The 21899-nt window shown below is 41.8% G+C and overlaps 1 protein-coding gene across 2 annotated transcripts in view; it reads left to right on the top strand.

Annotated features, from left to right (window-relative positions):
* trim9 (tripartite motif containing 9) overlaps positions 1–17700 on the top strand; it is a 36056-nt gene extending 18356 nt beyond the window's left edge. Inside the window, exons 4-11 of one of the 2 annotated variants that reach the window (XM_022751274.1) lie at positions 7077–7187; positions 8534–8687; positions 9510–9655; positions 11661–11799; positions 13815–13853; positions 15685–15988; positions 16143–16305; positions 17472–17700. In XM_022751274.1, coding sequence (XP_022606995.1) covers positions 7077–7187; positions 8534–8687; positions 9510–9655; positions 11661–11799; positions 13815–13853; positions 15685–15988; positions 16143–16305; positions 17472–17549 — 1134 coding nt within the window. In that variant the 3' untranslated portion in view covers positions 17550–17700. The remainder of the gene's footprint in view (positions 1–7076; positions 7188–8533; positions 8688–9509; positions 9656–11660; positions 11800–13814; positions 13854–15684; positions 15989–16142; positions 16306–17471) is intronic. The other variant, XM_022751275.1, reaches the window with a different exon arrangement.
* Positions 17701–21899: the final 4199 nt, after the last annotated feature.

Raw genomic sequence — 21899 nt, 5'->3', positions numbered from 1 at the left:
ATTAAATTACTGGTGTTGATGTTGCCTACATGATGCTGAGAGGTGCACGCCCCATTTGCAAATATGAAGCACATTTCAACAAAATGCAGTCCAGTACAACACTCTATGATATTATTAATAAAAACTGAACATTATAATGGTCCCACGTGTGGAAGCTGTCTCAGAACTCTTCTATTGGATTGTATTAAATTGTGTATGTGTACCTAATAAATGTCATAGAGTGTATCTTCTGTAAATGTTATCTTCCTAAATACCGGTTCAAAGCCTTTTCCACATTGTTGAACTATAACTCCGAGGAGGCCTGATAACAAGTCTCTTTTTATATTTTCATTTAACATGTGTATTGTATTTGGGAAGAACAATTACAATTAAAGATTTTAAATAGTCTACAAACATCATAATCTGCCTTTAAAACCTACAATGTGTGTAGAAGTTGAATGTAAACTCGTCTTCAGGTCATGAAAGCCACCAGACATACAGTAATGTAATGATGCTGCGTGTATTTAATGGTGGCCGCAGCCTTTTTCATAGCTTAAAGGATCCTGTTAACTGAAAATTGCAAATCAAATTTTATACTGGCAGCAAGTTTTCCTTCCTTCCAGGCATCAGTTTTTACCACTTTCTGTCAGTGAAATCTGAAAATCCACTTACAAAGGCTTTAAACCTGTTTCAACGATAATCCATCATCCTCAGCATCTTTCTGTTAAAGGTTTTGCACTAAATTACAGTTTTTCTGTCCTGTCAGAAAAACCAGCACCTAAGACCTTCAGTCAGCAAACATGGATGTTGTGAGAAGAAACTGTGACTTTGACGTTTCTGGCAATAAGAAGTCGCCGCTCTGCAGCAGACTCCTAAGTCTCAGGTGTTCATGCCTCCCGCAAGCACTTGAACTCATCAGAAAGGAGAATGATACAAAGCAAAAATGTAACTCTAACAAATCCATAAATGTAATGAAATGTACCATGATACACTGCTTCTCTCGCTGTAGTACTTTAATGTAACATGGATGGTGTATTAAATATGATCAAACGGACACGTGCTGTTTCTGCTGTCAGTCCCGTTCACTGTATTTCATGTGGGAGCTCAGCGCTGAACTGATGAGGGATTCTTCTGAGGCTGATCACAGCAACACAAAGTGAATCAGAAACTAAGTCGGGCTGCGTCTTCTTCCGCTCCATGCACAGTTTGCCACCAGATGCTTCGTCCCCTCGACGCCCAGCCCGGGTCGTTTAATGAGCGCAGCCGCGCTGAAGCTGTAGCGAATACTGTAGTGATTTGTTGTTGACTCCTCTTCATCCGACTAAGTGTTTTGCTCCGGGGGAATCCCTGCTCCCCGGGGTCCTCCGCTTTCAAACATTCAAACATTCAGACTTTGGACAGTTTGGTGGCTCATAGATGAACTCAGGAAATATAAAGAACACTGGAGGCAAATGCCAGATGATTAATTCTCTGACGTTGAACGACAGTTTTTATTGCTGCAGTGGGATCTGCAGCAGAGAGGATGAACATGAAATATTAAGAGTGCTGCTGAATCCAGTATCAGGGTATTATTCTCATGCTTTCTTTGTAAAATGCTGGAGCGATCATCAAAAAAAACTAAGCAACAACAATTTAGGGCAGCGGCTAATGACTATTTCCATAAAAGATGTAACGCTGATTATTGTCTTGATTAATCAATTAATCATTTAGTCTATAAAATTGCAGAAAAAAGTAAAAACAGCAAAAGAGTTCAAGATGAAATATTGAAAAGAGTGGCTGACTATTTTTCTGTCTCTTGACTAATAGATGAATCTGCTACTTGTTTCAGCTCTAATCCTTTTTGTCATTTATTGAGCAAAAATGCAAAATATTCTTTCAGCTTCTAAGATAGCTGCCGACATTTTATAGACAATGATTCATTGATTCATTGATTCATTGATAAAACAACTGAAAGATGGTTGATAATGGAAGTTACAGCCCATTATCTGTGATTTTTGACGCCTACTTTTGTCACCATTAGAGGTCCCGTCATGTTTGCATCAAGGAGGTGAAGCCTGTCGTACTGTTGTATTTGCTCTTTGTTGGCCTGAGTGAGAGATGCATTAATGCCATGCAGGCAGCGTCTCGGTCCTCGCTGACACCTGAGTGTCAGAGGAAGTGGCACTTGTCACTTTCTCTGACCGTCACTGCAGCTTTAACATACAGGACTAATCCCTTCATTCATCTCCCTTTCATCCTGGAACAGTTTGATTTAATGTTTCCCTCCACAGTCCCTCATGTATTTCCTTCTCCTCTTTTACTCCTCCTGCCTTTCCTTAACCTCCCTCCTTCCTCTCTTCTCATGTCTCTATCCATCACTCCTCTCATCCCTCTACAATTTGGCTTTTCTACTGTAACATCTTTTATTTTCCTTTCCCTTTTTTACCCCATCTAACCCCGTCTTTCTCTGCAGCTCAACTTTATATTCCACTTCCCTGTGTGTTTCTCAGTATCATTAAATCATCTTCATGTTCCTCCATAATGTCAGACTGTCACAGATTTAATGGCAGGGTCCTGACTGCACTGTAAACCAGCCTGTGCTGCTGCAAGGGAGCAGGTTATTGGAGACTGCAGCCACAGTATCTTGCAAGGCCGAAAGTGCCGCAGTGTCCTAATAATTACAACAGAAACAGATAGAAGGAGGTAATTTATTTCTCATAGAGGCAGCAGGTCCTGCAGACTCACTCACAGTACACTCTGTGCAGCTGATCCCATATCGTGTGATATTGGTCCCTTTTGGAACATCCTGCCGTTGGACAGTGTTTGTGCAAATCTCTTTAAAGCTGCTTATAATCAATATTTTTAACATTAACATTGATCAAATGGCTATGTGTAATAGGAAAGGAGTCACGTGCAGTGAAAACCCCACACTGAGTTATCACCAACTCTGCTGTTCCTCTCAGCTCTATGGAGCTATCTTTTAACTCGATGTTTCTGTTTTCTGCGCTACAACAACAACAACAGCAACAAAAATCTCGTCATGCACTTCCTGCTCAGCAGCGAACAGCAGACCGACTCAGTTCGCAACCAGCTGGTGAACAAAGTGGAGCATTTAGCAGCTGGAGAACCAGATATTTCCCTCAGGAGTTGGTAGAGACCAAAAAACAGAGGCGCAAAGTAGAATCAATAATGAATTTACATTCGGATGAACACAAACACAACTCTGTGTGTAAATGGGCAACTATTTTGGCTCCATATGAACTGAAAAGATGATAATATGTCAATATTGTTGTTCAGTTTGTTTCTACTGCCCCCTAGTGGCCAAAAAAAAGCACAAATTGCAGCTTTAAATATTAAGAATCTGTTGCCAGGTCATTTTAAACTGATGTTGTTTACCCAGAATGCACTTGATGTTAGCAGTTTCTTTTATACCAAGAGTATTAATGAGTTTGTTTCCCACGGCAACCGAAAAAATTTCTCACTCGGTCCTGCGAAGAGGAAATTAAAGGAAACCTGCTACGCTAATCATGAATGATGACTGTGAAGGAACGTCTGACTGTATGTTTCATTCGCTCTTTCACTCTATTTATTTCTTATATACTCGCCCTCCCTCCGTTTGGGGCGAAGCCGCTGCGACGATGTGCTTAATCACTATGACAGCCACATATGACGGAGAGGACGGAGGACAAGAGCTCCATTCATCTCTACTGATGCAAAAAGTGTCTGGCCCACTTACACAGCCAGATCTGCCCTCTACCACCGTCCTGCACTCCAACTTCTCTCATCAAGATTTAAAGCCCCCCCCCTCCCCACCGCTGCTTCCCCACCTCTCGCTGCTGCTGCTGATGCTGCTGCTGCTGCTGCTGTTGTCCCTGCCGTGTTAAATTCAGATGAATGACTCTGATTATTAGCTGATCATCTGGCAGCGCAGTTCCGCCGGCGGCAGCTTTTGTATCTTATTCCGAAGCTGATTTAAAGCAGATTTCGGGAGAGAAGCTGCTCACTAAGCAACAGTGAGCGTCGAATCTGAGAGAGAAGGACCAGGGAAAAGGGAAAAGATGTGATGAAACATGTTGGCATTTCTTTGCACCTTCAAGTCAGATTCCTCCGTGTGTATTATGCTCTATGAATCAAGAGATTGTAATTCCAGCTGCGTACGGAGGACGGACAGCGAGTCTGATTGTTAAACAGGCAGACAGCAGTGACAAACTCTTCCTGGAGGCTTGCCAGGCCACTGCAGGGGTGTGGATGCTCCAGGCTTGACACAGCAGGAATGGTTTGGCCTTTAGCCAGAGAAATATAGACCGAACCATCGGAGCTGGAGAGAGATCTCTCACTGTACGGGACGAGAGGTTAAACACTCCTCTGGCTAATGCAACACTAAAAGGGGGGAATAATTGGAGTATGATTAGCTGAGTCTCCATAAATATTAATTTAGTTGAAAATATTCTGTTTGCCGTTAATATTTAATCCCCTTAGAGTGCAGTCGGACGTACAATTTGTTTGCTTTGTTATGAACCTTTAAAGAGGAGCTGCGTTTTTATGTTTGGTTCATTTAGGTTCACAATGCTCGTGTAAGAATAAACCAAGGTTTAGTAAGTATTCGCTCGTTTTTGCAGCCTGTCATCTCAGCAGGAAGCAGAACCACAGGTATTTTGGCAGAGGGAAAGGGGTCAAAAAACAAATGTGACTCCAGACTCAGTAACTCCAGCTAAACATGACTGACTTATCTGCAGATTTTGCTGAAATTTACCTTCCCTGGTGTTCACAGCAGATAAGAGCAGATGTGTAAAAAAGCCGAAGCAAGTGGAGGCAGAGAGTCTCCAGCGGTTCAGAGCTAAAAAATCTGCAGTTTCAAGTGTATTTTTTGCAGTGTGTTGGAAGACGTCCGAGGTCAGTTAAAGTTGTTTTCTAGCTGCACAAACAAACCAAAGTGAAACGGAAGCTGTCCGCTCTGCTTCACTCCTCAGGCTTTCCCTCCTTTCTGTAACTTTTCTTCTCCTTTCGGGGTCAGATGTCAGTGATGTGTCGTCAGCTGTGCCCTCAAGAATTGTTCCAAAATGCTCGGCTTTCACATTTTGCATCCTTTGATATTTTCTCATACCAAATTTCGATATTCCAAATTCTTGAGCTGAAGCATAAGCATCCTTCAACATCAGCTGATGTAGCTGCAGAGATTGACCCTGATTCTCCTCAGTCACAGCACCTGTAGCTCTGCTTCCTCCACATTTGTTCTCTGAACTTCCAACAATGTGAGGAAGTGTGTTTTCCAACGTCCCCACTTACCCCAGCTTACCCCAGCTGTCATGGCAACAGCTCATCCTGATCTTACTTTCTTTTCTTTTTTTCTTTTTTTTTTAAGTACCGGTTGTAAGGAACAAATGAAAACATGTTTCCACGAAGTTGATCATGTGACAGATTAAAAAGTCTGTTCAACAAGGACGATGGTTAAAGCATTTCATCGTGATGAACAGATCGATTCGACCATCTGATGCTGTGAATTCATGCACCAGAGTGATGGAGGAATGATGAGGAAGGTTCACACGCTAACCCCCCCCCACCCCCCCCACACCCCCTCCGGCTACACCTTTATCTGGTAGCTAATCTCTCGGAAACACTGCAACTGTTTTTGTGACATTACTGGGGTTTGCAGGATTGTTGCGTCAGGTGCGATAAAGTTACGTGTCTCAATTCTTGAATAAACTCCCAGAAAAACGCTCATCACAATATATATATTGCTGATGATATAAAATTACATGTATTGTAATAGAATATTTGATCATACTTGATGCTGTAAACAATCCAAAGACATTTCATGCTCTGAGTTGATTAGAAAAGTGTCTCAATGCAACATATGCTGCAAGTTGCTTTTCTTCATCGGGGTAAATAATATGTGAATATTTATTTCCCAGGCTATTTGCATCTGAGAAAGTGCAATTAATTAGACTACAATCAGCCATAATCATATAGCCGTGTTTTCACTGTGTCTCAGTGGTGCAGCACTTGCATCTTGATGCTGCTGTCTGACTGCAGTCATCAGTAAATCATCTTGGTGCGAACAGTGTGTCGGTCTCCGAGCGGCTGCAGGAAGGATTTTCCTCTCCATTCAGCCTCGGAGCCCGTCAGATAGCAACAGTGAAGTTTCTGTTACCTAGCAACCGTCGGTCCAGCACCTCCGCTTATTTCACACTGTTGAAAAGGGGAGGTGGGGAGGCTCTGTGGACATCAGTAGTGTCAGTGAGAGAGGGAGAGAGAGAGGGAATCTCCCAGGTCGCATCAAATCAGATATCAAATCAAAGCAAATCGATTATCTGAGGGCTTATGTGTGATCAGGTCATGTTATAGGAGGATATGTCATGATTAATAAGAAAGAACATTTTCCAGCAGCGTTGTCTCTGATGTAAGCGGTGATGCTGAAGACTGTTCACACGGCCTGCGCACGAAAACAAAATGCCACTTTCCTTCCGTTAACGTCAATAACAGCCTCGGCCCCTGGTGTCAGCCTCCTCAGCCTCCTCTAACCCTCTCTCAATCTGCGCCCGAGTCTCAAGAGGAAAAAAATGACTCGATCAATCACTTTGACAATCCTGCTCGTCATCTTGTTATTGGTTTTCCTGCTGGTCGCCTCACCCCAGCTTCTCTTCATCCATTCACAGCTTTGTTTTAATCTGTGTCTGTCAGCGTCCTGCCTCCACCCAACATCTCCTGCTTCTCTGTCCTTATGTCCTTTATTTATTTATTTTGTCACGATCGCCTTGCTTTTCTCTCTCTCTCCTTTTTCTCTCTCTCTCTCTCTCCCTCATTTATAATTCCCACCTCCACCACCTTCTTTACTTTCTTTGCATCTCCACTCTCTGCCCGATTACAGCTCTAACCCTCCCACCTACTTCATTAAACCGTATTTCTGCATTACCTTCATGTTCCACTCCAAAATGATTACAGGAAAAGGGAAGATGATTAACATGCAATTATCTTCCATATGCATGTTGTTGTTGTGGAAGTGCATTATACTTGCAAAGCTTGATTCCCTTGTGGTTATTTCTTCTTTCCTCCCTCTTTTCTCTTCCATTTCATCTCATTTTTTTGCCCCTTTTCACTCTTTTTTTTTTTTTCTCCAGGTGGTTCGGGATCAGATCTCCCACTGTACGGTGAAGCTGCGTCAGACCACGGGCCTGATGGAGTACTGTCTGGAGGTCATCAAGGAGAACGACCCCAGTGGTTTCCTCCAGGTACGATGCAATGCAAGACTCCCTCGCCTTGTTTATGTTACAGTAAATGAAGTGGAGGAGGATGCAAATGTTTCCTAGAGCGCCAGTTCCCAACGTCACTGGCCCTGTCGTGAACCCTTAAAGTGAAGCGATGTTTAAATGTTTAATGTCAACCTGTTGCTGTTGCTATATTTGAATGTCTAAAGAAGGAAAATCATCCATGAATTCACAAGAAAAGGGCAAAGAGTTGAAAAAAAAATTGGGAAAATGAATATGACTTTATATAGAGCAGAAACAAGTTTAACCCCTCTGGGGTTGGGAACGACTGTCTTAGATATCAGGCAGAAAGTAAAGCTGTCAAATTGTGAGGAAATATATATATATCTCACATTTTCCTGATTGTAGTGGCAGGATTGATGACATTTCTCAAGGGAAGAAAATTTATGCGGAAAAAAGAGAAATCCCTCTTTAAAACCAGTAAATTACAAGCTGCAAATATGAGTCAGACCCAGAACATTTTAGACAAAGTTCCTCCACATGAAAAATAACAAAACTAAGCTGATAGATAGGAAAGGTATCTCCTGGTTTTCATAGCCTTAACTGAGCAACTTTACCTTTTACCTTAAAGTCTAATTCATTTTACGTCTTGGAGTTGGAGAATAAAAACCATCAGTCTTGTGTTTACGTGATGGAAGAGCTGAATCTGCTGAGCTCATGAGCAAACACCGTACTCAGTATATCACTTGTCTCTCTCTCTCTATATATATATATATATTTAAATTATTCATCTTTTTTATCTGCCACAGTGGGAAATCATGGTCTGATGTTTATGTCAGTAACTTTTTCTTTAATGGGTCCCTGATCATTTCCTTTAGAGGAAGTTTAGAAGGGAAAATGAATATTCTTTTAAAAAAAGAATTCAGCTCTTAGATATTATTATTTATATATGTTGAATTGTTTTCCTTGTCTGGAAACAAATATCACATCTTTGCATGTTCAGCTGACAGTCTGACGTGCATTTATATCCCCATTAAAGGGTTTTTCCTTATTCAAACCAAGGGTGAATGAACATAGTTTACAGATTGTGAAGCCATCTGATTCCTGATTTTGGGATGCATAAAACAAGCTGCTTCTCTCGAGTACCCTTTGAGTTAATTGGAATTTAATCATTGAAACTGTCTCCATTTTCCTAATAGTTATATAATGATATATAATTAAAACCTAAGATGGATGTGTGTGTAAGAAGAGGAAGATCTTAAGTGGATAGACGTAGATACGTCTGTGATTTCCTGGTTCAGACCTCAGTATTTGTTATCGGTGAGTACCAGAGTTTTAACGTGGATCGATTTGCCCTGTGCTGCCGTCAGATCTCTGATGCTTTGATCCGGAGGGTCCACATGACAGAGAGCCAGTGGGGGAAGGGAACCCTCACCCCGAGGATGACCAGCGACTTTGACCTCACTCTGGACAGCGGGCCCCTCCTGCAGACGATCCACCAGCTGGACTTTGTCCAGATGAAAGGTAAAGAGAGAGAAAGTTAACGGGTGGAGACACCTGAGGGGTTTACACAAGACTGAGCTAGAGGAGGGATGGCAGGTTCAGCGCAGGAGGAGAATTTCGTTTTTAAATCAAAGAGGCAAGTTTAAGCCCCCTTGAGAGCTAATGTCTGCTCTACTGAAGTGTTTTTGAGCAGGACAGTATATCCCTCCAATCCTGTGAAGGAGCCGCAGTCAGACCGCTCTCATGAAAAATCACCATAATATTCCTGCAGCGTTTGCAGTCCTGAATCATTGGTTTATAGTAAAGCTTTTGAGCTAATTTACGCTAATGTCCTCTGTAAAGGAGTGTCCTCCTTTTCCTGTGACAGCAATCCCTCGGGTTTTCAGTCACAATTTAAAGACAACTTGTCCTTGCACATACAGTCTGTATGTTTTAAAATCACAAATTATTTTCCTGGTGAACATGAGAGGAATTCTCAAGCGATGTGAGTGGGTGAACTTGCTGGTTATCAGGGATGTTTGCATATAGATTTGTGTTTGTGTGTTTTGTACCTGCTTCATATGTAAATACTGAAGGTGTTTGCTTTAATATTCTATAAATTACCCAGGAAGCCAAAAGAAGTTTTGGTGTGTTGATATTCATAAGTCGGAAGCCTTTGATTGATGTGTTGTGAATTCATAAATTCATGGTGAATTTTGTAAGTGATAAATATTGAACAGGACTTTGTGTACTGCAGTCAGATCCAGTGTGTGTGTGTGTGTGTGTGTGTGTGTGTTCGTGCACATGCGGACATCTTTCCGTATCTCAGTGGGCTGTAATCTGGCCTGGTTTCCCCCTCCTCAGTTCCTGCCGCTCCGATGCTCCAGCTGGAGGAATGCTGCACTCAGAACAACAGTGCCACGTTGTCATGGAAACAACCACCGCTCTCCACCATCACCGTGGAGGGATACATCCTGGAGCTGGACGATGGAAACGGGGGGCCGTTCAGGGTAGGTTTCCCTCCACTGTAATAGATGTCAACATTACTTTTCCTTTAAACGGGAACTTTTGTAGGAGATTTACATTTAGATTACGAAACGAAAAGTGAAACACAGGACCAGTTAGAGTGATAATTCACCTTTACAGAACAATACCCCCCCTTCAAGCTCAACAAAGACGCCTTCACTTGGTGCCAGGGAGGACACCAGCTCACCCGGGGGAATGTGAAAGCGGCGCTTTGTCGCTGAACTCCCTCGAGTCGATGTGTGACGGCCACACCGCGTGATACGAGAGCAGGTCGAGTGACACACTGTCGCGAGGCAGAGGAGCGACACGCCGTCAGGAGAAAGGGTCTGTGATGCAGCTGTTCGCTGGGATGATCCTGCAGGAAGCGTGATCTGGGTTCACCATGAAATCCATCCCCATAAGACCCTCCCCAGCTCTCTATACATCGAGGCCCCTGCTTTGTTGCTATGACAGCTTATACCTCCTGAACAATTCCCTCAGTACAATGGCAGAGGATATCTGTGTCTGACCTGTACACCTGTAAAGAAAGGCTTCCTTCATACAGCACAGCAGCCCTGTCAGTCTGTGCTAAACTTTGCTGCTCGAGTATTTGATATCGTCTTTTGCTGTGCTCACTGAAGAAACAAATGAATCCTGGTTCTTATTTTTTTTTTTGGGGGGGGGGGGGCGTAAAAATCAAAAGTGATTTTACATTTTAAATCTGAGAAACCCCCGAGGCTGAGAGTTTTCAGAATCAGCACAGAGACGGAGAGAGGAAAATAATCTGTGCCAGTAAAAGGAGAATAAACAAGACTATTTTTGTTTTGAGATGCTTATCCATGTAATGAGAGTAAATGAGGAGAGACAAATTTGTTGTTCCCCATTTCACACAGTCGAGGCACAGGATAAAATACGCAGGAAGCTTCATGGTGACTGCCAATATGGGCTTCAAGCACAAGTAAAACACTTTAAAGGGAGCAGAAATAGACACAACGGTTTTGGACCCAGCACCTGGACGTGAAGGATTTGGGTTTTATTTTGCAGGAATCTACACAACCCACATCTCTGGTTTAACGTCACTTTGAAGGAGTCAAAGTTGTTCATGTCCGCAAAGTCGATACAAGTAAAGTTTGTGTAGAAGCTCGAAATGGGACTGCAGTTGCTTCTCTAAGCTCAACAGCATCAGCTAAAACACTCCCTGTGTAATGTGAAAGGTCCAGCAGCTGTTTGCTGAGGCATCCTGTGTTTTAATTTAGGAGAAGCAGGCAGTGACCAGTCTGCTGGTAGCTGACGCCAGCTGGCTGTGATCTCTCGGCCTTTAACTTCACTCTGGGTTCTGCAAAAGTCTGTTTCGTACGCGCCTTCGTCGCTCCGTCTTAATTACAAGTGTTTGGTTGACAGGGTGGTCAGTCTGCCAACAGATTCACCAACCGTATCCGCTAACTGCTAATTGGTAGACAACTGATGCCAAGTTGTGTTACGGCTTGGAGACATTTTGATGCGGTTTGAGATTTACTGCAGAAATAGCGAAGAATGTCTAAGAGCACATTTTGGATCTTTATACAATCTTGTGTTTATTGTGATTATGTTTAAACGGACTGACACAATGTTGTTTTTGCCTTTATATTCTATTCATTTAGTCTGTGCATCTCTGTAAGTGTAACTCGAGTCATTTAATGTCAGACCTGCGGCGGATATTTTGCCAAACAACTGTTTTCCAAATTGTTCAGGAAGTTTTCTCTTCCTCTTCCACTCTGTGACTCACTGAGGCTCGCCAACGCAGCGCCACGCTGAGCCTGGCGAGTTGTGTCCCTGTGTCTATTTATATTCCAGTGTGGGCCGCCTCGCCCACGCTCAGTTGTACAAACTCACACTCTCATTTATTGCACTCACCGTCAAATCCAAATGGGACGGTGTCTCTGAAGCGGGACTCTGCTGTGTCTGTTCGGTGTCATAATTACACACTTGATGTGTCTGCCAGTTTTAACAGGAAGCGCTGTGTCTTTACAGGAAGTGTACGTGGGGACGGAGACCATCTGCACGGTGGACGGGCTTCATTTCAACAGCACATACAAGTCCAGAGTGAAGGCCTTTAACGCCAGCGGAGTGGGCCAGTACAGCAAGACACTGATCATGCAGACATCTGAGAGTACGTTAAGCACCGGCTCCTCCTCATACTTATGTGACTCTATATCTAAAAGAAAAAAATATGCTCTCAAAAAAGAATTCATCCATTTATCCCTTTTGATCTTTGAGTTTGCAGAGTGTGAGTATTTGGGAGAAAGTCATCCACGTCCATAAAGTTATAATCCAGAAAGAGCCAAGACTCAAGTCTGTGAAGAACTTTCTAGAGCTTCGTCACTGGCAGTACTGACCTCATCTGGACTCACAAACCAACCGCAAATATCTGTCATCTAGCAAGCGAACATTACTTATGTACCACAAAACAGTTGTGACTTCCAGAAGGGAGGAAGGGAAAGGAGGAGAAAAAAAGCCTGTTAGTGGCTCTGTGAGGCTGTAACATGCTCATACCCTGTTTACCATCTTAGTTTAGCCTGTTAGCATGCTAACACTTAGCACTAAACACAAAGCACAACTCTCGTTTCTGACAATCCACCCAACGGTTGTTGAGACATTTCACTCAAACGAAAAAATGTACAAACCCAAAAATATAGTTATCAGATCAAGAAAGAGAGAAAAGAAAGACAATAAGAAGAGCCATTGAGTTTTAAGATGCTTTTCTTTTTTTTAATTAGCAGGAGGCTGTTCAAAGTCATTTAGAAGCACTTGTATAAATAGCCTGACAACACTGAAACGATCACTCCCTGTTTCTAATGTCTGTCATTTAGAAAATGGCGACTACTTAGCAGATTGTGTTGTCACAGGGACCGCAGATGTCCACTCAAGTTATTTCCAGCACATTTGCCATCCCAGCTACCTGCCACATGTTTGCTACTGTATTCCTTTGTTTACCAGGTGGATTTACACCTGGAGTTTCTCCTGTTTCCAAGTTGCTGAAGGTTGATGGCACCTACATCTTACCTCTTGGTGTTGTTGATCATGTGACCATGAGTTTGTACTTTAGCAAACAGCTGGCAGGTATTTTATCGCAGCTCCAATAAGACTAATAGAATCATTTTCTTGTTTTTTTTTCACTTGATAAGATCACAGACTCGAGTCTCGGCTCAGTTTCCTTCTTCTGTTGGGATCCACATGTTCATTTTAAAGCAAATAAATCATGACTGAACTCTAGAAGATCTTAAGAATAATAAACTGCTGCTGCCAGATTAAAGCCTTGCATCTTCAGAGAGTCAACTTCTGAGAGATTTTGGAGGGAAACTCTGACTTATTTGACCATTTTCTTATTTCAATCATGCATTTTGATTTTTAATGATGGATTTCAAAGGGATTTTAAAGATCCTGAGGCCATCAAACCCCTTCAACCTGTTTTACCTTTCATGTAACACAGAAATAATAACAGTAAAAGCTTCCAAAATATCTGGTGCAAGGCTTTAAGCCTGTAAATTCTGTGTAAGGGTGTGTTTGAGCTTTTATAGCAGGTACATCCAGCAGCAGCTGATAATCCACCCATGTGCTTGCTTTCACATTAGTTTAATGCTGCTCTACATAGATGGGGAAGCTTGTCATCCATCAGTGGACCTGAAAGGCCCAGACAGCCTCCCCTACCTGACGGAGCGAGCACTCAGCAGCTGTCGGGGGCTGTACAAAGTGATCTAACCACTCAGACGTTTCCAGTGTTTTCTTTGTGCAGAGCTCTGACATCGGCTCCCCCACCCCCCACCCCCCCCCAAACCCGCCCCCCCGACCGGACTGTGCTTTGATGTTGTCGGTTTTATTCCCCCCCCCAAGGACAAAAGGAAAAGTTTCTCAATCAGAGCAGTTTTTCTCTTTGTTTTCATGCTCGCTCTTTTCAAGTCTTCCCTGGTTTGTTTCTAGGAGCAATTTTGGTTTCTTTCTCTTTTTCTTTTTCTTTTTCTTTAAACCAGCTTCCCTGATCAAACGTGCTTTTTACCCTCTCCACCGCCCCTCCCTGATCCCTCTACACTGTCTGCTTCAACGCCTCGCTTCACTCTCCTGCTCCCTTCTTTTTCTTTCTCCCCCCCCCCCCCCTCTTTTTCTTCCCCCTTTCATTTCACATTTCAGCTGGACTCCCTCCATGTGATATTCAGTCTATAGGCACAGGTATGGACGGCTCTCATTGCTGACTGTTTCCTATTTAATCCCTTCCTGGCCATTGCCTGTTTCATCAGTGCACTCCTCACTCTCAGACCAGCAGGTGGGCAGTTTGCTGCCGTGTGGGCTGCACTTATTATATGTTCAATATGGGCTTCTAATAAATGTCTTTGTTTTATTTCCTTTGGGAAATAAAGGTTTGCAGTGAAACTTTACTGCACATAGTGACACCGATGAAATGTGGACAAGCAAGTCCAGTGGAGCCCATATAAAGTGCAAACGCCCGCCTGTTAAGCTCCCATATTTCTCTGTATAGAATAAAGAGCTGTGGTGCTAAATCTCCAACCCTGAGTCAAACAGTTTGCAAAACCATTGTTAGCATTTGATTTAACCTGCTGTTGAAGGAACAATTCAATTAAATTACCATTAAGTATATTTTACTGAGAGGAATCAAGCTACGCAGAGAGTTTGGGTTTTATTCAGTGAGAATAAACCAACATGGACATGCTATCCCCTTGAAGCAGATTTGGCAGTAGGACCATTAATATTCATTTGTAGTTGTGTTTCTCTAAGTCCAATATTCACTCTAATTTTACCCCTTGTTTTGGTCTCAACCAGCTACTGACGGAAATATCTGTCTCTTTAGCTGCTAAAGGCTCCACTAAGACCACCAGCCCAGTCGTTAACTTTGTCTGTTTGATGTTCGATGCTGGGCATGTAGTGCACAGTGGGTCAGTGGGCTTTTTCACTGAACACAGTGAGCGTGAACCGAAACAGTGAACTTTAAAAGAGGCTAAAAGGAGCTGAGGGGAGCTGCAGTGTCTGGAGATGTTTCTCTCTTTTTTTATTTTAGTAACTGTGAGTGAGACTTTTCCATTACATAAAATAATTTGACACCTTTAAAATAAAAAATATTGATTAGTGCAGCTAAGTCCTTTTACTCAGACCTTGTCTTTTCTTTTGTATTTTGACTGAAGTCACCCTTTATGGTAAAAGAAAAAGATATGAAATGATTAAGAATGTATTTTGAAGTCAGTTTAGTATATTTTAAGAACATTTTTATTTAAGATTTTAGTTAGATTTCTCCATATACACAATTTACACACAAAACAAAGACCCACAATTCAAATAAAAACATGATAAAACACATAACGTAATGTGCAACAAACACTTCAAACAAACAAGCTCAACCTCAGTATCTTCATATCTGATCAACTTCAACAAAATATGGTAAATATAAATAAACACAAATAATAATTTATTCTTCTCCACAACAACTTCAACCACGATACAATCTTTAGATTCAGTTTTTATATTCTATGTGTCATCATTGTTTACCTGTATTATATTCTACAAAGTGAAATGAGGATTTCCGGTATTTAAGAATCCATCTATTTTTTTAAAATATATAATTGATGAAAAATGACTAAACCAACTATTTTAAAGAGCTTTTTAAGAACTTACCTATTTCTGAACTCTGTAGCTGTCACCACCCGTCTGGTTCCAAGCAGGTGAAAACAAACAGCAACTATTATTTGCAGCCTGTCTGACACAGGTGTGATATTATTAAGATTATTAAGATTATTAGCATTAAGTTATATGTTAAGTTATATAGTGTGATGCTAAGGACTTTTAATCTCAGGGCATCATATAGTGATAGTTAATCTTCTCATCTTCTCTCATGTGTTATTCCTTCCATTTAGAAACTTTGACCGTGTAACTTCACCTCATCTGACCTCCAACTTCTCCTTTGTAAAGTCTGTTCAACATTCCTGTCATTACTGTATTAGAGGTTTTACTGATGCTAAACGACACGATGTGCAACTCTTCTTGTGCACAGTTGCTTGGTTCACCTTTGACCCAGTGTCCGCTCACCCGGACATCATCTTCTCCAACGACAACCTGACGGTGACGTGCAACAGCTACGATGACAGGGTGGTCATGGGTAACTCCGCTTTCTCCCGTGGTGTGCATTACTGGGAGATGACCATCGATCGCTATGACAACCACCCAGACCCGGCCTTCGGGATCGCTCGGGCCGACGTCTTGAAGGATGTGATGCTGGGGAAGGACGACAAGGCCTGGGCCATGTACGTGGACAACAACCGCTCCTGGTTCATGCACAACAACTCGCACACCAACAGGTGAGGGAAGGAAGTGAAGCGCGTGCAAACGAACAGATTTTGTTTTATAAACCGAGAAAGGATCATCAAAGCGACATTAAGTAAGGAGGGAAGGGCTTTTACAGATATTCCACAGGATGTTACTGAGAATAGCTTTTCTTTTACATCTGAGCAGATCGGACGGCGGCATCAGTAAAGGGTCTACGATAGGAGTGCTGCTCGACTTCACACGCAGGATCGTCATCTTCCTCATCAACGATGAGCAGCAGGGTCCGGTGGCGTTTGAAGGGTTGGAGGGCGTCTACTACCCCGCCATCAGCCTCAACCGAAATGTCCAGGTACAGACTGATACTGTGTACAAGATTATATAATGATATTCATTAATTATTTTGGCAAATTAACCCCTTAACATGGAGTTTTTTCCCACTGCAGAACTCTTTATAAGGCTGTTCTAACCTGCAGACAGATGAGACAGTTTTCAAGATGTTTCATGCATCGTTTTAGAAACAATTCAACACATGAAGATCAACAAAACAGAAGCAAATACAGAACAAAATCTGCTTGTGTTTCATCTATTTGCATTAGTTTTCTTAAAGCCAGCATTTCCCCAGAATTCAGCCTGATTTATTCAGTATCTTTGGAAACGTTAAGTTTTTCTCCACTAAAGTTTAAGATGAAATTGTGTGGGTTTGAAGAGTGTTATGCACATTATGAGTTTGAAAGGACTGAACCACTGACGGGTCAGGGCTTTTTCAGAGGTTAGAATTGAACTAAAATATGTCATTCTGCTGCTGAAGTTTCTGTTCCACAAAACATCTTGCACATTATAAAATTATTTACTATTACTATTTAAAGGAGTACTGATTTAGTAGTGCACCTCCACAAAGTTCAGGGGCTTGTGGAAGACTGCTTAAAGTATTTCAGTTTAGTGTATTTTTCCTGCATTATTTAGACTTAAAACTTCCATTATAATCCATTTTAAATACTGTGCAGTCTTAAATAAACCATATATAATAAGTTGATTTACCCTCCAGAGTCACATTTGATTCATAGTAACTGATCAACATGCAAACACCCCCTGAAGCTGTTTTATAGCAGGCCCTGGCTCCCTGAGCGCACTGAGTGATGCTGCAAGCAAAAACAGAGGTTTCTACTTGTAGATCAATAAAGTATCACATGAGTACAGTTATTATTCATTAAAACTGCTTTTCCAAGTTTTAAAAATATGGGCTCAGAGGATTAAACCTTGAAAGAGGAAGCTTCAAAGCCCTAACAACAGTTAGCAGCTTTGAATTTCGTATTGCTCACAGCCAGTTTTCTCATAGTGAGCGCTGTTTCTGGGTGATGAAAGCAAACTGCCTCCAAGACAAAACGCTCACTGAGGAGGTAGTTCAACAGCTCCACCTGCAGGCACAGGACAAAAATCTAACTTTTTTTTTTTCTTCTTTTTTTTTTCCATACTTTATTAACCCATATATTTGTATGCAAATGTATTTCTCTGCAGGTCACACTGCACACTGGTCTACCCATCCCAGATTTCTACACCCCCGGGGAGGCAGATCCAACTGGCTCTGTGTGCTAAAGACTCACCGCCACCCAGTTTGGGAAAACCTCTCCAGGTTTTCCCAGGGTTCATCCTGCCAGTCATTAACTATGATCCCACCCTGCTCCCCCTCCTCTTGTCCCCCTGACCGACTGACCCCATGACTCTGTGTAACAGGCCCCATCCAGCGCTGAGCCATGCCTTTATCATGCCTAAACCTTGGACACACGGACCATCTGCAGAACACTGTCAAAACGGACAGTGCTTCACCATCCGTACCTTGTATTTTGACATGAGACAGATAGTTGAAGAAGGTGAACTCCTGTTGAAAAATAATTGCGATCTCAAGCTGATGGATCGGCAAAGCTATAAATTTATGTACAGTCATTATAACATGTGCTTAAAGGAATTTGGTATTTTGGAGAAGAAGAAAAAAGTTACTCTCTTGCCAAGAGTTAGATGAGAAGACTGATAACACTCTCATGTCTGTCTGGTAAATATGTATCTACAAGCCAGCAGCTGGTTAGCTTAGCTTAGCTCAAAGACTGAAAACAGAGGGAAACAGCTAGCCTGCTTCTGTCCAAACTTCAGAGACCACCTCAACACCTCTAAAGATCGCTTATTAAAACATGATGTGTCATTTTTTATAATCTGTACAAAAACCGTAGCGTATAAACACAAAGTTGTAGTTTTATGGTGTCAAGATAAAGTGTGGCACCTAACCCCTGTAAAACCACAAATTGTTGTGTTTACATTTGAATTTTTATACGGATTAAACAAACAAGATGCATGTACAGCTTTAAAGCTGCTAACAGGCAGATTTGGTTACCTTTGGACAGAGAAAGACGGAGCTACTTCTTTCCCTGTTTCAAGTCTTTATGCTAAGCTAAGCTAACTGTGGCTCACATGAGAGTGGTATCGAGCTAAGTGAATGTTTCCCAAAATTTTCAACAATGTCTTTAAAGAAAGTTGGTTGCTTTGTAAATGAGTTGAAAATGGAGCCGCCATCATACCGTCATGAACCATCATCCTGATCCTTCTCGTTTTCAAAAGCACACATGCGCAAACACATCATCGTGCGTCAGTATCAGTATCTGTCACCAACATCTCCACACCAGGGGGAGCACGAGAGGTCGTCTTTTGTGTGTGTGAGTGAGTGTGTGTGTGTGTGTGTGTGAGTGGATGGGTTGAGACTGGTTAGCAGCAGCAGCAATGAAACCTGGACGAGAGCAATAGCCCGACTCTCAGCCGCGTCACTGTCGCATCCTCGTCCGTGTAAATGAGACGCTTTTCTTAGTGGCTTAGCTCATGTGAACCTTCTGTATCGTCTGTAAAAAAAAAATAAATAAATAAAAAAACAAAAAAAAACCACAGCATCAATGTATAAAATGATACTGGAAGCAAAGCCTTTCTCTGCAGTGCAGCTCTCAGAACAAAACAGGAGGGTATTTTTGGTGTAATGTATCATAAAAGCAGGCGATTCTGTGCGTGGAAGTGAGTTAAAGATGATGACTGTGAAGCTATTTGAATAAGGTGCTACAGCAGCTCGCTTAGTTCTGGCTTTTTTTTTACTGTAGGTGACTGAATCCTGGTAGTTTTGTAATATTGTTATTGAAATGATCTATTGCAAAGAGGTGTATAGCTAAATAAGTTATTGATGTTCAGAGTTTTTCAATGAGAATTCATCATTGTTCCTTTATTTGATGTCTAGTTATTACAGAGAGGAAGTAACTGAATCTTTTTGTCGCTTTACAAATGTCGTTTGGAGTTTCAGTTACTGTGAGAACCAGTTTATGTCAGACAAAAGCAACAGGAGCGGTGATGATGCACGGGGATGTTTTTTTGTGGCATTACATTTCGGGCAACAGCCTCCTCGATGTGAGACAAGGACATTTCTTAAGACTTAGCCATGCTAGCAGCTCAGTGAGGCTGTGCATAGATACAGTGATACTTTTACGCTAAATGCTAATGCTAACATGCTCACAGTGACAATGCTAGCATGCTGATAAATAGCAGGTATAATGTTTACGATGTGCACCATCCTAGCTTAGCATGCTATCGTCTGCTAATCAGCACTAATACAGAATACAGCGATGGCTGATGGGAGAATAGTCATTTTTGGTGATGGCACCAAATCGATCCGATGATGGCATTAGAGAAAAAATGTATGTGTCTCCATTGTTGTTGCAATTCATCCTTAGAAGCACATGAATGGCGAGCACCAAATCACATGGCTCTCTATCAAGTAGTTGTTGAGATATTTCCCTCAAAACCACAGTGGTGGCGCAAGAGGAAAAATCAGTGGGTCACCAAAGTCATTAGGATTCATCCTCTGGGAGCCATGAATCTCTGAAAAATGATTTGTGCATATTAATGTAGTGCATGTTGGGATATTTCACGCAATAAGTGAAACTATGACTTGCTAGTTGTGCTGGAGGAAAGGTCAGACTATCACCAAAGTCATGAGGGTACATCCTCTGGAGAACAGGAATCTGTATCTGTACAAAAATTTTGTGCCGATCCACCTGATAGATATCGAGGTATTTCAGAGTACAAGTAATAACAGTGACCTGCTGGTGGCGCTAGAGGAAAAGTCAAGGATCAAGAAAAATCATCTGGGAACCATGAATGTCTGTACAAAATTATGTGGCAATCCATTTAATAGCTGTCAAGACATGTTACCAAAAAACAAACATTTTAAACTCATGCTGGTGCTGGAGTAAAAAAAATCACAGGAGTCCAAAGTCCATATACTTTTTAGTTCGGGGACCATGAACGTCCATCCAAAATGTCTGAGCAACACATCCACTAGTTTTTGACATAATTCAGTCCGGACCAAAGCTTCAGGCCGACACAGACTCCACACAGCTAGCATGGCTAACTGTGACTGAGGTTGAAATGTTCGGGCGTCGGTTCGAGGGAGCAGTTGCCTGTTAGAGATGCCTAAAAAGTTTACCGGAGTATCATAGCCATGACACGTACAGTACATGTCTAGCATTTACATGAGGTGCTATCATGTGTTTGAGCTTCATGGGTGTGCCTTTCCCCCCCCCTCTTCAATACCCAAAAGATTTATGAAACTTTGCTACAAACTAGATTCATTGCTTCAGCAGAGTCAACCTTAACATCTGTGATGCCTGACTTCACCTGCTGCTATATTTTTTCTATCGTAAAAAAAAAAAAAGGGCAAAATTCAACAGTGATCATGTTTGCTATGGATATAATAACCACAGTATTGAAGGGAATATTACAGTCAGGTATGGCAAGGTGTGTTTTCTTAACTTTTTAAATTCTCTAATGTTTTTTGTTTTTTTCTCTTCCCCTGGGGTTTCACTGATTGTAAATCATCTGGGACTGATATCACGTGGCTGCTAGAAAATGGCTGCACACAGTAAACTTTACAATATCCAGTATGATATGTGCATGTGTGCTTACAGTGACAAACTAAACCGAGCTGGTTGCGCAGCCTGTCCTGCTCGGCCGAATTCAAGCTTCGATTTATGCAACATTTAATTGGCTGTTTTTCAAGGATGAGCCTTTTGTCCGGCCGTAATTATAATACCACAGTACAAAAGCAGCTCTTTCCGCAGTGGGTCACCGAGCAGCGAGAGCCTCCTTTGACTCATACGCAGACAAGTGCAGCCATTATCACGGCATTACACAACCTCAGATTCCAGGACAATTAAACAAAAACCAGTTTAATTCAGCAAAACAGTTTATTAAAGGCTCATATGTCCAGTAAGAGATGACACGCACACACACGTTTGTTTCTTACTAGGTAAATACTCTTTTAACGCAGCATGTGAGAAAATGTGATTGAAAAGTGACAATTGTGTGTTTCTGTACTGAACACATGGGGGTGCTGACTTTAAAAAGTGTGTGATTGTAACGTTTATTCTTTCTCAACCAGCCAAATACACTTTAATGATATTAAAATAGACCCGGGGGGAGGATTTGAATTCTATCACAGCCTCATAAAACTTTTATGAATTATTAAAAACGTACACACAGTCGCTGGGCGACACTGGGTGTTATATCTCCAAATGTACATACATATGTGTGTGTGTGTGACTGAGTGTGTGTGTGTGTGTGTGAGTGTGTGTTACCTGCACTATAACCTCATTTTATCTCCAAAGTGATTTTTTCCTTTTTGCCCAGTTTGATCCGAGGTTATTATTATTATTTACATTGATGCTGAAATATGTCTATGGAGAATTTTACGAATATGAAATGAACATTGTTACTACTATGATTTTAACACCGTATGATTACTATGATTGTTATGATTATATGTCTATCATTGCCATATTACTGCTATTATTATGATGAGTTGAAGTGTAATATGAGGCTCTGTGTTTTCTGTATGTGTGAATATTCAATAAATAGGTG

The sequence above is a fragment of the Seriola dumerili genome, unplaced genomic scaffold (genome assembly GCF_002260705.1).
Source record: "Seriola dumerili isolate Sdu_G_001 unplaced genomic scaffold, Sdu_1.0 BDQW01000149.1, whole genome shotgun sequence".
Taxonomy (NCBI): Eukaryota; Metazoa; Chordata; class Actinopteri; order Carangiformes; family Carangidae; genus Seriola; species Seriola dumerili.
Note: the sequence above shows the minus strand (reverse complement) of the source record. Positions and strands in the feature narration are given on the sequence as shown.